This window comes from Malaclemys terrapin, chromosome 24, assembly GCF_027887155.1.
Source record: "Malaclemys terrapin pileata isolate rMalTer1 chromosome 24, rMalTer1.hap1, whole genome shotgun sequence".
NCBI classification, from domain to species: Eukaryota; Metazoa; Chordata; order Testudines; family Emydidae; genus Malaclemys; species Malaclemys terrapin.
Window position 1 is genome coordinate 15,728,032 of NC_071528.1, and position 13,767 is coordinate 15,741,798.

Sequence of the window (13,767 nt, forward strand, 5' to 3'; positions counted from 1 at the left end):
CACTGGCCTGCGCACACACCCTTCCATACAGTCCATCGTTGGTCTATACACACACACCCCATCTTGTACAAACACCCCAGACACCCTCTTGCTGCTTGCTGTTTTTGGGTCTGTCCATTAGCAGGGCTTCACACGTGAGCCTCGTCCAGAAATAACTGATTGATCAGGCCTCCCTGATTCCCTGCGTTTCCCCCAGCTCCAGCGTCCTTAAGCTTCAGACTTTCAGAGCCATGGATCTCACTTTGCAGCAGCCCTCCTCTTAGGGCCACTTACCCGTCCATCACTGCCTGCCTCTGCAGACCCAAAGTGTCGAGTTGGGCGCCCGACAAGGCGAGGCCCCTAAAAGCAGGGGACAGTTTTGAAAATGTCCCGAGGTGCTGAGCACCCCAAGCTCCCATTCACTCTGTTGGAAACCAGACTTCCCCTTTCCCTGCCTCAGTTTCCCCATCTGTAAAACGGGGGTGATAGGTAAGGGGATGGGGCAAGCAGAGGTGTATGTTTATAAAGCACTTTGGGATCCATGACATTCCTAGTCACTCTTCCTGGTCAGCGCCTTTCTCTTCAGGCCTCTCCACGCTGTGACTTTCAGCATAGCTCATGACCCTGCATCAGCAGATTCCTAGGCCAGGTGGTTGTCCTTACCCTGGAAAGTCACTGAGATCCGGTGGCTGGGTGTTTGCATGCTCCCTATAAACCCTGGAGGACGCCACTGGTCCCAGGACTGGAAGGAGAAGGCTCGGCCAATCCCAGGCTGGGGGGCTCTGATGTCTAGCACTCACGCTGTCTTTTTATAGATCAGTTTGTAACTTCTGTGCCTAGTTTCTTCCCTTCTGTCAGCAGACGTGCGAGGAGCTGGGGGCTCTCAGGTGGCTGCAGGGTATAGAATCTGCTTGTGCTATCTGCATATACATCCCTGCTGTGTGGTGTCTGTTCTCCCAAGATAACAATCTGGAAGGATCTTTTGATGAATCCCGTTGGGATTCTGTCCTGGTGCAAGCAGGGAGCGACAGTGCCATGGAGCAGGGCGTGCGCTTTGGGGCAGGGGCTGCATCTCCCTTGTGTTCAGAAAGTGTCTAACACCTGGCTCCCCTGGTGTTAGACGCTACTGCAGTATGAGTGGCTCCTGCCTTCTCCATCTTGGGGCTCCCTGCTTGTCCGAGCTCACCGCTCACCTGCTAACCCAGGGAGCAGAAACGAGACTGGGCAGCTGAACTCAGCGTCCTACCCAGCGGGGCAGACACCAGCCACGGGCCCCTGCAGGAGCCACAGTCTGCGTCTCCCTGACAGGTTCATAGGTCACTACGTCTTGGAGCCCCCCGGGGAACAAGGCAGAGACGCCTCTGATGACAAAGGGGCCACTGTGGTGGGGCAGCAAGGCCTGAACCCCTGAAGTCACTCACTGTTAAGTGATTCAGCACCTCGTGCATGGCCTTCAAGGGGTCAGGTTAGCGGCCAGGACCCCATCGGCATTTACCAAGGGCAAGTTTGGGGCCAAAGAACTTATCACCTTAAAAAAAAATGCACATAAAGAGGGAGGAACATCTGGTGAGCTCATCATGGAGCAGCTGGACTCTGAGCCCACCAGCTCAGAGATTTTTGTGCTAGGACTGCTGCCAGAGGCACAAGACAGTCACCACGGGCTGGGGCAGTGAATGGGGGAGCCACTAACCAGTGCAGAGAGGGGCTTATTAATCTGAAAACAAATCTGTGCCTCTGTCATCCATCTATCCCTCCATCTGTCTATCCTTCCCTCGCTCGCTCCCTCCATCTATCCATCTCTCCCTCTGTCTAGTTTGTGTGTCTGCCTGGTCAAATCTTTTGCCCATCCTTTGGTGTCTTGGGCATCAGTGCTGGTGTCAATCAAACAAAGAGACCAGGTGGGAAGGAAGCACACACCCCTCCCCAGTCCTGTTCTAGCCCCTCCAGCATCCCTTTCTGGAGATTCCCCCCACATTAACCTCCACAGTCTAAAGCCCTGCAGCCTTTGGCAGCCTTCCTGGAGCTGAGATGGGATCTCTCCATTCAGCGCCTGTTGAGGTCATGTCTAGGCAGGCCACAGGGCGTTGCTGTTGGTGATATGAGATGTTCCATCTCCCCCTTCCCTCCCAGAAGATGAGCACCCCCAGGAACTGAATGGAATCTGGGGTCACCCCACGGCAGTGCAGAGCGCTGACCCATGGGGCCCCACACCTGAGCTCTTCTAATGAGTCACCCTATGTAAGAACCTGGGGACTGGCAGAGACGCTGGGTGACCACGTGTCCCAGACCTGCCTGACGTGTGGTAACCCCCCTGCAGGTGCTGCCAAGCACCGTCATCAGCTCCAATGGGCCAGGAGACGATAAGCTGTTCCGGAGCCAGAGCGCCGACGTCGAGATAACAACGGAGAAGGAGCGACTGAAGAAGATGCTCTCCGAAGGGTGAGGTGTGGGCTTAGCTGGGGCTTTCAGGTCCCAGCCCAGCTGTTCAGGGCACTCTCAGGTCCAGTCCCCAGTGGGGAAGGGGGATCCCAGCATCTCCCATCCAGGGGGGAATTAACTCTTCCCTCTGCCCTGGTCCCCAGCTAACGTTGTTGCTCCCACAGACTCAGGGCAGGGTATAAACCCCGGGACCCACCACCATCTCAAGCCTAGTGCTCGGGGTGGGACCCTTTTCTGTTGTTCTCCTTATGGCTGCATGCTGCCCCTCAAAACCCACTGCTGCCTTACATGAGGACATAAGAACAGCCATGCTGGGTTGGACCCATGGTCCATCTAGCCCAGTGTCCTGTCTTCGGACAGTGGCCCCTGCCAGGTGCCCCAGAGGGAATGGACAGAACAGGACAATTATCGGGTGATCCATCCCCTGTCGTCCAGGCCCAGCATCTGGCAGTCGGAGCCCCCATCCAGCCCATGGGGAAATACATCCCTCCCCATTGCCCCACCAGGGGAATCCCTGCAGCTCAGGGGTGAAGCATGTTCGCCAAGCAGCTTGTAGGCACAGTGAGTCATTGGGCCGGGTGTCAGAAGATGTTCACACCTGTCTAGCTGGCCCAGGGCTGGGCTGGTGGTAATTCCGCTGGGGATTCCAGGCGGAACCTGTCCCTTTCTCTTGTAAAGTCTTTCGGCCGGATTCTGCCCTGGGACTGCCTGGGGTGGGGGTGGGGAGTAATGCCAGTGTTTGCATGTTAGGATGTGTTTGAAGCTAAGTGTCATTTGACCCTCCGCAAATCCTCTGGGCTTTGGTTTGGTTCCATTGAGTCACTTTACTGCAATGCAAACTCGGAGCCGGAGCGGCTGGGTGGGTTCCAAGCTCCAGGCTGCAAAGCCCCTTCCTGGCAGCTCAGCCTCCTCGCCGTGGCTGCTAATCTGGCAGTGGGACGTCCCCAGCTCCAGCACCATGCAAGCCTGTTGGTCCTGGGCAGCCGAGTCATCCCGTCAGCTGCTCCTCTGCTCGGGTGGAGCCATGTGGATGGTCGCTCATCCCCTGCCCCCTCCTGATTCCCAAAGCCAAACATGGCAATGGCAGGAAACAGACACAGGCTTGGGCCTGGCTCAGGAGTCTAGATTCGGGAAGTGAGATTGAGGCCAGGCTGAAAGCAGCCTGGGTGGGCGTAGCAGCCCCATCCCTTCTGCCCTCTGGGAGTGTGTGGTCAGCACTGACCCGTGGATCGGGAGAAGGCCTGGGGGTCCTGTAGGTCAAAGCCCTGCCATAGAGATGAAAGACCAGACTTACAGGTCGTTTAACACAGCCATCGCTGGCGAGGGAGGCTTCTCCCCAGCCACATTCAATGGCACGTCCCAGGCGGAACGTCCAGAGGAGAGGACAGTTAGGCAGGGCAGCAGTTTGCCCAGGAGGAGGCCATGTCCCTGTCACCGGTGTGGCGGGTGGAGGACAGACCTGCGCTTCTGACGGGAGCTTGCAGTGTTTGTCGTGTGTTGGAACTCACCGTTGCTCAGCGCCGAAGCCATGGCTTCCATGACAGCCTCGACCAGGCTCCTTCCCGCCTTGATGTTCTGAAGGGTGCAAGGGGAGGATGGGGCAGGGTCATGGCGGCCTGAGGTCCCGTCCCGCAGGATTGGCTCTGATCAGGACATGTCTGCATTGGGAATTGGCTCTTCAGGACGCTGCCCAGTGGGGGAAGGGAGGCCTCTCTGCTGAGGCACCCCCGGGGAAGCAGAGACCTTTCTCCCTCCCTCTCACTCCCGGCTTGTGGTTCCATGTCCCCTCCTGCAGCTCAGTGCCCGAGGTCCAGTGGGAAGCTGAATTCTTCACCCTCCAGGACAACAACAACAAGCTGGTGGCTGCCCTGCAGGAAGCCAACGCCAGCGTGGAGCAGTGGAAGAAGCAGCTGGCCGCGTACCAGGAGGAGACGGAGACGCTGCGGCTGCGGGTGAGCACAAGGAACGGGGCAAGGCGGCACGGCCCCCATAGCTTGTGGGCCACATGCTGCCTTCAGCCTCCATGGGTGCCAGTGGGAGATCGGCTGCAGCTGGAAGGTGCTATCTGGGCGTCTGCGGGATATGGCTGATGCCATAATGGATCAGACCATTGGGCCATTTAGCGTGCTCTCCTGCCTGCTGGTGATAGTGAGGGCGACAGAGAGTTAGATCCCCATGTCCACCCCCCAACCTCAGTCCCCTTCCTAAGGGCCCCGCAGGACAGGACCTTGCATCAGACTGGGGGGGCCGAGTGAGGGCAGCAGCTCCAACAGATGTTACTGAGCATGCTCAGTACAAGCCAAGCAGCGACTCTGGGGGGACATGTGACCCCGCATGCCCCCCCCACATTGCCTCTGGACAGCATTTATTAAAGAGCCAGAGATGCTGCTGCTAAGTGACAGCAGGTCCTGCTCCCCTGCCCTCCCCTCCTGCAGGATGACTGATACAGCAGGGTGGGGGTGGGGAGGGGAGCATGTGGGAGTGTTTCTTCCTCGCTCCTGTTGCCTGAGGTCCCCCAGCTGCCACCCATGGTGAGTGAAGGCTGTGCTCCCCTTCGCATTCACCTCCTGCCCCTGCGCCGGCCACCTGGGCAGCCGCCTGGCCTGGCAACAGACGGGGTGAAAGACACTCACGCTGCTAAAATTAGCTCCGAGCCGAACAGCAGCAGTGTGATCCCTGACAAACAGGCCCTTGTATCCAGCCTTTGGTGGAACAATCGGAGCTTTTGACCTACCTAGTGGGGGAGAGATCCCGGATCAGCTGAGCCTGCGGCAAGGCAGAGGAGTGCCAGTCGCACGGCAAGGCTCGCTGGGGAGAGGAGTTTTGGGAAGGGGGCTGCAGAGTCTTAGCAGGATTTGGTTGGGAAGGGGCTACAGAGGTTGCAAAGGGGTTGTGGAGCCTTTTCGCCTCTAGGCCAGTGGTTTGAGTTACATGCAGATCTGTGGGACGCAGCAGCAGTTGTTCCCATGCGAGGTAGGGCTGTTTGCTAGTCCCTTTCGTTTCCAGCCCAGTACCCAGTGATAGTCACCAGGCCTGATGCTAATTCTCAGCAGAGATGCCAAGGACTGAATAAGCCACAAAGAACGAACTTCCCTCTCGCCCCTAGAGGACGCCCTGCGAGGCGTGGCTGGGACGTGTGGCGGGTGTGTGCACGTGCAGGTGGTGGGAGGGGGAAGCTTGCGTCGCCTGCCTCTGTCTATGGGGATAAACCAAGGGCTGCCGATCCCTCCCCCCTCCTCCGATGGTTCAACGTTCTCCCAGTCCAAAGAGATGGTCGTGGGTCTAATGAGACTGGCCGACCTCATAAACCAGGACTTGGAAGAATCGGGGAAAAGATCGAGAGTCAAGAGCGTCCAGAGCATCTGCTGACTCGCTGCAAGGCGCACCCATCCTGGGCCAGGGGTGGCCTCCAGGGGGCCAGACCTCTGGGGATCATGACGGCAGCGATCCTGGGAATCTGGCAGCTCATGGTCACCAGCATCAAGCTAAGCTCAGTGCCGGCCCAGCCTAGCCCACGTCGCCTGCTGCATCCCACCACTGCACACGCCGGTACTAGAGCTCCCCTGTTGGAAGTGCACCAGCAGAGCTCCGTGCAGACGAGGTTGAGGGTTTTCATCCTAGGTGTGGGTCCTGGGATGAACTTTTCAAAGCAAATCCTCTGCCGATGAATTATTTAAGCTTCTGTGCAGCATTTTTCAGAAACGGAGAGCGCCTGGGCCAAGCCCTCCCCCTCGTTAAGACTGGTGTAAATCTGTGGTCACTCCACTGACTGCAGCAGGGCCTCACAGAGGCAGGACTGAGAGCAGAACCTGGCCCTCTGCACACATTTCAGGGTGGTGCGGCTGATGTCAGCTGACCCAGCTTTGCTGGGAGCTTGAGACTGCAGGGGAAGGGGGAATGGGGCTATAGATAGAGCATGGTTCTGACGCTTGTTGGAGCGTGTGATCTGCACCGAGGGGAGGGAGGGAATCTTTGTTCAGGGTCAGCCCGGCAGGAGCCACTGGACAAGATCTTGCTTCTGTGCAGTGAGACTGAGGATTCTGGTCACTGGGCGTGGGCTGAAAGGCTACCAGAAAGACCCCCTGTCTGAGTCTGGGGGAGGGGAGAGTCTGAGGAGGGAGGGAGCGGTACCTGGTTGGACTTGGAGTTTGGAAGAGGAGCAGAGGGACCCTTGGGGGAAGAGGAGAGGGGAGATTCTAGTGGAAGAACAGAGGGGTACTTTTGGGGAAGGGGTACGTCAGGGGAAGAGGCAATGAGTATCTGTGGGGAGAGGGCCTTGGGGGGGAGATTTACCTGGCAGGAGGGGAGGATTTCATGGCTGAGTTTTGCCTGGTTAGGGACTGTCGCGTGCTCCTGATCCTTGGGTCCCTGCTGCCATTTGCTAACGTCCCAGCACAGCAGAGCTGCAAGAGACTCTTCCACGCCCAGTGCAGCTCCCCAACGGGGGGGGGAGGGAGGGGTTCGACATGGCTGCCGCACCATATTCCCTACTGCACAGCTGTAGTGTTGGGGGCTCGTGGAAGCCTTTGCTCTGTAGAGGCTAGATACCAAGGTGACAGGCACTCCGAAATCCCGTAGATTTCGGGGGCCAGCTCTGGAGAAGGGCTGGTAGCAGCGATAGCGAGTGAAGGGCCAGGTCATGGAGAACTGAAGCCTCAGATACCTTGTTCCTGGTGGGCGCTGGGGTGGAGTTTCCCCGCTTTCCCAGCCCATGTTTACACATGGAGCAGAGAGGGACAGTGGGAAAGACCCTTCCCCTTTAAATATCCCCCCAGTCCGGCCAGGAGAGCTTTAGGGCGCACGAAGCTGCTAGGGTCCGGGGGCTCCTGGGCAAGAATAATCACTTTGCCCAGCAGCTGGAAGGTTTGTCTCGACCTGCCTCAGCGCTCAAGCCCCTGGCCAGCCCCTTAGCTGCATCCCCAGGCCTGTGTGCCTGGCTCCGGCAGGCATGCGGCACTGGGACCCAATTCCCTTCTCCCTGCATATCCATGTAGGTGGCTGAACTGGAGCTGCAGAAAGCCCACGATTCCTCCAGCGAGGGCAGCAAGGAGGAGCTGAACCAGACGCTGGAGGAGCTGGAGCTGTTGATCAAGGCTAAAGACGAGGTAACAGCAGTGGAGCAGACGAGGGCTCAGAGCAGCGGCTGAATGACCGCAATGCCCCAAGAGAGGCGGCTAGGACATGCCCAAAATATGAGTGCATCCTGGGCTGCTGTCGTCACACCCCACAACGCTACCCTCTATCTCTCCCCCCCTCCCTGGCCTGTGGGCCCCCCTGGTCCACTCCCGCCGCTCTTAGAGCGAGTTCTGTCCCGGGCCCAGGGAGAAGAGCATGGAGCCGTGTTTGTGCTCAGATAATGACCCCCAGATGGGAGAGTGAGAACGCTTTGTTCTGTGGCACTGGGCCAAATCTTCCTGGGACGGCCCCAGCCTCCATCACGTTCGATGGTTTCCTGCCCCGTAGCAAACCCCTGCTGTTTTCCCCACTCCCTGTTGGCTTTGTGCCCATCGCTCTAGCTCTCTCCAGCGAATGTAGCGGCTGTTGGGGCTACACTTCGCTGCTTAGCCAGGGGAGCAGATGTCGGCCGGGGGCCCAGGGCCCCAAGACGCTTCCCGAAGCATGTTCTGCCTCCTCTGTGCAGAGTGGTGTGAAAAGTCCCTGTGTAGGGGAGGGCGGTTTCCCAAGGAGAAGAGGGTCACAGGTCAGCACTGGAGGGGCCCCATGTGGCCTCCTGACCTGCTCACAAAAGAGAATTGAGGCTGAATAGGTGTGAAGCCTGACGGTCCCCATGGAAAGGTTCCTGATCCCAGGCCAGGGCATCAGACAGCCCCTGCCTCACCCCCACCCCCATTACAGCCTCTGGTGTAGCTGGTTCAGCTGCAGATGGCACAGCCTGCCCCACATGCCCACCCCTCTCCTCAGCAGCTATGTTTAACCTCTGGCCTAGTTATTGCCTCTTGCTTTCACAGCATGTACGTTAATGATTGAAAGCAGAGCTTTAATTACAGGGGCTGGGGGAGGGGAGATGTGGAGAGAGTCTCTGGGATTTGTTCATTTGCACCTTCTTCCCTAGCTGTGCCAAGCGGGTGAGTGGCAGCGCCGGGGGATGCTCTTGGCAAGGGGTGGGGGTGGGAGTTTGTTCTGCGCATCATTCAGTGTGTGTCTGGAGTGAGAGCTCTGTCTGCCCCCGACGCCTGCCGAGGAGAGAGGGGAAAGGCCGTAGTGTGAGGGGTGCGCAGGGAGGCCCTGCCCCTGGAGACGAGACGACCCAGGGGTCTAAGATGCAGTGGGAGCAGGAAAAGATGGTGTGCAAGCAGAGGGCGGGGGAGGGGGGGCCGTTAATCTGCTCTTTGTTTTGTTAAGACCTAAGACTCCTGGGCTAGTGGGGGCCAGAGGAAAGGGTGGGCAATAGGCAGGGTCAGGCGGGGGCGGCACGGACAAGGCCTGGATGTGAGCACTGGAACAGGACACTGTGGGTGCATCTACACCTCCAACCTCAGGAGACAGACTCACCCTGGCAGGGCTCGGGTGTGGACAGTGCAGCCGGGTAGCAGCTCACGCTCCCAGCCAGCCCCCAGGCTTCAGCCCCAGCTCCAGCTCCAGCTGCACCGTCCGCACTGGGATTTCTAGTGAGCCAGTTGGAGCCCCGCTGGTGCGAGTCTGTTCCCCCCGCTGCCGTGTAGACGTGCCCTGTGGGGGTGCTCAGACGAGCAGCGTGGGCTGAGCCAGGAGGGCTAGGGGGAGGGTCTGGAGCCAGGGGAGGATTGAGGGGGCTGCATATGTGTATCCCCTGTGGTGGGGTGTTAGCGAAGCACAGTGTGGCACCGGTCTCCTGGCTTCGCACGGCCTGTGACCGCGCGGTGGCCGGGGAGCATGGGGCTGGCCCGGGCAGTGATTCTTTTCCTTTCCGTGATTCAGGAAATTCAGCAGCTGAAGAGGCAGAAGAGTGGCCACTGGGAGGCGGAGGGGGAGCGCGAGGAAATGCTGCGGAAGCTGCAGGTGACGGGGGGGTCTGCCGGGGAGACCCCGTATCAAATGACATCACTGCGCTGTCTAGACTGGGGGACAGCCAGCTACACCCCTCTCCCCTGTGCCCGTGAGAGGGGGCAGGTCTGGGGTTCTCACTCTGCTTCCAGCCCAACTAGGCTGGGCCCCCCTTTTCCTCTTTCTGCAGAGCTGCTGACAGGGGAATGATTTCCCCAGCCATGGCCAGCCAGGGGACCCCATCCTGTGTGTTCCTGGGGTGCTGCTGGGCGACAGGATTGGGATGTGCTTCCTTCTCCCCTTCCTCCCAGGCCCCACAGAAAGGCAGTCACACCCAGCACCCAACGTGCACTGAAAAGATAACGAACCCTCTCTGCGTATCACACTTCCCCCAGAGCCTGATGTGTCCTGCTGGACATGCAGCTAGGGCAGGGCGGTGCCTTGCAACCCTCCATCCCCTGGCAGCCCCGCGAGCTGGGCACTCTGCTCACTGGCTGGGCCCCATTCTGGGCAGAGGATGTGCCCAGCCTGCAGGAAGGGGAGCTGCAGAATCTCTTGCCAGCTGACCCCCTCAGGGGTGGAGCGCTGACTCCAGCGAGTTCACAGGGGAGGGCAGGCAAGGAGGGATGCAAGCTGCTCTGTACCCCTAGGCAGGACGCAGATGGCATCTCTCATTCCATTTATCCAGGCTCTGAGAGGGCTGCCTGCTTGTGCCCGTCAGGGCCCACTGGGGCTGGGACTCTGATACAGGCTCTGCTCACAGCACAGGACTGCGGTTTTACGGGACAAAGAATATATTCCTGCTCAGCGACCGGGTGCTGGGTGTGGGGTGGAGAGAGACCTACGTGGTCTTATCCTAGGCCTGCAGCTCCGAGGCTGGACAGAGGCCAGGAGAGGAGAGTTTCTGCTGGGCCAGTGGACAGCTCTGGCATTGCATCTCCAGAGGCTAGTCCGATCAGCCGGCTGGCATGTGCCGAGGAGCTGAGCTCCCAGACTCCTGCCACGGTCAGTGTGCAGTGGGGTGATGGTCAGAGCACACGGGCAGGGGGGACAGGCCCAGGTACCAAGAGGTGAACTCCAGCCTGATCTGCTGGGGCCAGTTCCATGATGGGATCAATAAAGGAATGTGTTTTCCGTGCACCTGGTGTGCAGGTGTGAGAAGGGCCGTGGCAGGGGATTATGCACATGGGTATGTGATGAGTAGGGGGGAGGACATGGGCATCTGTGCTGGTGTAGGGGATAACCTGTGTGTGTGTCAGTGGAAGGGCACAGGTGTAGAGAACAGGCGGGGCGTGTGTGTGCACTGGTGTTCAGGTGCAGGGGTAGCCGCTGTGTGTGTTGGCTGTGGGGTGTGTGTACGGTTAAGGTCCAGGGCTAGCGGCTGTGTGTGTGTGTGTTGGCTGTGGGGAGTGTGTACGGTTAAGGTCCAGGGCTAGCGGCTGTGTGTGTGTGTGTTGGCTGTGGGGTGTGTTTGTGCGGTTAAGGTGGAGGTGTAGCCGCTGTGTGTGTTGGCTGTGGGGGGTGTGTACGGTTAAGGTCCAGGGCTAGCGGCTGTGTATGTGTGTTGGCTGTGGGGAGAGTGTGCGGTTAAGGTGGAGGTATAGCTGCTGCTGTGTGTGTTGGCTGGGGTGTGTTTGCGCAGTTAAGGTGGAGGTGTAGCTGCTGTGTGTGGTGTGTTGGCTGGGGGGGAGTGCGGTTAAGGTGCGGGGGTAGCTGCTTCGTTGTTCGTTTGTTTACTAATTCTTTGCACCCTGGCCAGGAGCTGGAGGGACGCAACGCGGAGCTGGAGCGACGTTTGCACGTGGCTGAGCAAACACTGGCCGAGCAGCTGGCCGAGAGGGAGAAGATGCAGGGCGAAGTCACCAAGGTGGGCGAGCTAATGGATGTGAAGATATTTGAGCTCAGCGAGCTCCGGCAGGGACTTGCCAAGCTGGTGGAAAGCAACTGAGCAGCCCTGGCCACAGAGACGCCTTCCAGGAGGGGCAGAGCCTGGCTGAGGACGGTTACAAACTGCAGCAGGAATTGGGACCTGGGCGGGGTCCAGCCACAAACCAGCAGATGCCTGCAACTGACTGTGGAGACTGGCCAGAGACGCCTGATGTGCATTGAGGGCAGACATGGCGCCCGTGGGCAGCTGAACTCGGGGGGGTTTCCGCCCAAGGAGTGTCCATGAGTCACGTCCAGGCCTCTCTGGATCCTGACCAGTGTCGGCGTGGCCCGCGGGTGGCAGGGTCTCCATGCTGCTCAGTGACGCTGTTCTCCTGGCCTCACTCACTAACGCATTTCCCTGACACGTTTACAGAACGAAACACTCCTTTTCTAGGGATGGGGCTCACCTGCCCGCCCATTTTTCAGTAGTTTTTCTAGGGAACCGCTTGCTTCTTTGAACCAACCTGCCTGGCTCCAGGAAGAGACGACCCATCGCACCACGGGCGGTAGCTGCTCCTTCTCCCCCTTCCCCACCGTACTCACATCCCATCTTTTGAATAGACTCTGATCACCATTTATTCACGGTCAGGGGCTTCCAGAACCCCCATGGGCAGGGTCAGCTCCTCACCTGGCCCCATTCCCTTGTGGCTGCCCAGTCCCAGCCTCCAGAGGGGAAGAAGTTGCAGGATTTCACGACGTTTTCTATTTGAAGGCAGTGGGTTTTCTTACTTCTCAAAGCTGCTTTAAGCTGGGAGGAGCAGGCAGAGCTGGGGAGGGGACTAGGCTTTGAGAAACGGGATAGCTTGGGGGGTGACCAGCCAGCCGTGGAGCTGGCATCTGTCCAGGCTCCAAGGGCTGCCGCTCCCCTGAGTTAAATGCAGCAAATCCCAGTAGCTCTTGTTGCCTCTTGGGAAGCGCTGTCCAGGGAGACAGCAGGCCCCATGAGCCGCATGGCCTCTGTAGGGTGCAGGCCCCCATGCTATGCTCCACCTTGAGCTGCGCGTCTGGATGCAGCTAGGGCGTTGGCTGTTTGGAGCGCGTTGGGCCTGGGCTCCCTAGGGGCTGTGGGACGTTTGTGGGTCCTTATGGGTGTTGTCGAGTAATGTAAATCCAACAAGGCCTGTAGGGAGAGGGGCAGTCACACTCCCCCACCCAGGCCCTGGGGAGCCCAGTAGTTGCCTAGTAGCATGCTTAGCCCGGTGTCTAATGAGGAAGCAGTGTGTGTAGACGGAGCCGGTCGCCCAGCAGGACCAGGGCCGGGTCTGTTTTTTACGTTTCTCCTTGCTGCCGTAGGTGCAGTGTAGACAGACGTAGTAACTGGAGAATGTTTCCAGGGATTGTAGAGACGCTGCAGAATCTGCCTAAAACTCCAGCAACCCCGGCGGCCGAGTCCTGCCTTCTGCCCACAGGGTCAGACCCTCCGTCTGCCTGTACCTGGGTGAAAAGCGTAACTCACCTGGGGCCGAGCTGCCTCTCGCTCGCGCCCCCGGCCCGAGAGGTGATTGCTCTGATTTTCAGTGGATCTGCCATTGCCCCGGACCGCCTCAGGGCTCCCTGGAACCCCAGCCCCTGCTTACGCCTGGGTAACTGAGCCTAAGGGCAGGAGCAGGCGCCGGGGAGATCCTGAAGGAGTGGAGCTGTGATGTCAGGGTTACAGAGCTTGTGTCTAGGTTAGGCCGGCCCCCTCCCTCCCGCCCTCCCTTTCAAAGCTTAGGAGTTGTGGGGAAATGTAGATTTCTGAACCTGCACAGCCAAGAGAACTTTTTTGCATGAGCTGCTCCCACGCCTGTGTGGGGGCTAGAACTAGCTGTAGCGTGTGCTGCCCGCAGGGTGTTCTCTGTGTGTGTGTGGGGGGGGGGGGGGGGGGGGGGCGGGAGACAAGACTGGCCGGGGTACGTGCAGCACTGCGTTCCCGTTCCGGTGCCAGCTGTGGCCCCTTTGGAAAATAGAGATCGGCTGCAGGAAAGGTGCCTTCGCTCTGACTGCTTCATTGTGGGGTGGCGCTGGGTTAAGCAGGCATCTCCCCTGCATGTTGTCAGCCACTCACCCACCCACGGGTCCTGTCTGTGTCTCACACCACATGCAAACTACCAGGAGAAGGGGCATGTTAAAGGGACTGAGTCTGACTTCCCACCACTGTGTCCTCCATGTCTCCGCCCCCAGCCTCTCACTACTGTGTGGCCGGTGGCAAGATGGGAGTTTCCCAGTGATTGGGGCTCGCTGGACCGGCTTGAGCAACTTCCCAGGCTGAGTCAGCAGGACTGATTCTGACACAAGCCCCAGCACGGCGCTGAGACTGCAGCTCGGCCCGGTTCCCACCTGCCTTCCACACCTGTGCGTTCGCTAGCCCAGACTTGTCGCTGGCGGCAGCACCGTCGTTAGCCAGGGTTTGTAATGACCCGGTGCCCTTTACACCTCGCAAGCACAGCCCCGGTC

General features: G+C 59.2%; 1 protein-coding gene across 2 annotated transcripts in view; it reads left to right on the top strand.

Annotated features, from left to right (window-relative positions):
* The window catches only part of HOMER3 (homer scaffold protein 3), a 31,115-nt gene extending 17,923 nt beyond the window's left edge, over positions 1 to 13,192 (top strand). For both annotated transcript variants that reach the window (XM_054013772.1, XM_054013773.1), the window contains 5 exons: positions 2,297 to 2,418; positions 4,214 to 4,370; positions 7,413 to 7,523; positions 9,337 to 9,417; positions 11,162 to 13,192. In XM_054013772.1, coding sequence (XP_053869747.1) covers positions 2,297 to 2,418; positions 4,214 to 4,370; positions 7,413 to 7,523; positions 9,337 to 9,417; positions 11,162 to 11,350 — 660 coding nt within the window. In that variant the 3' untranslated portion in view covers positions 11,351 to 13,192. The remainder of the gene's footprint in view (positions 1 to 2,296; positions 2,419 to 4,213; positions 4,371 to 7,412; positions 7,524 to 9,336; positions 9,418 to 11,161) is intronic.
* Positions 13,193 to 13,767: the final 575 nt, after the last annotated feature.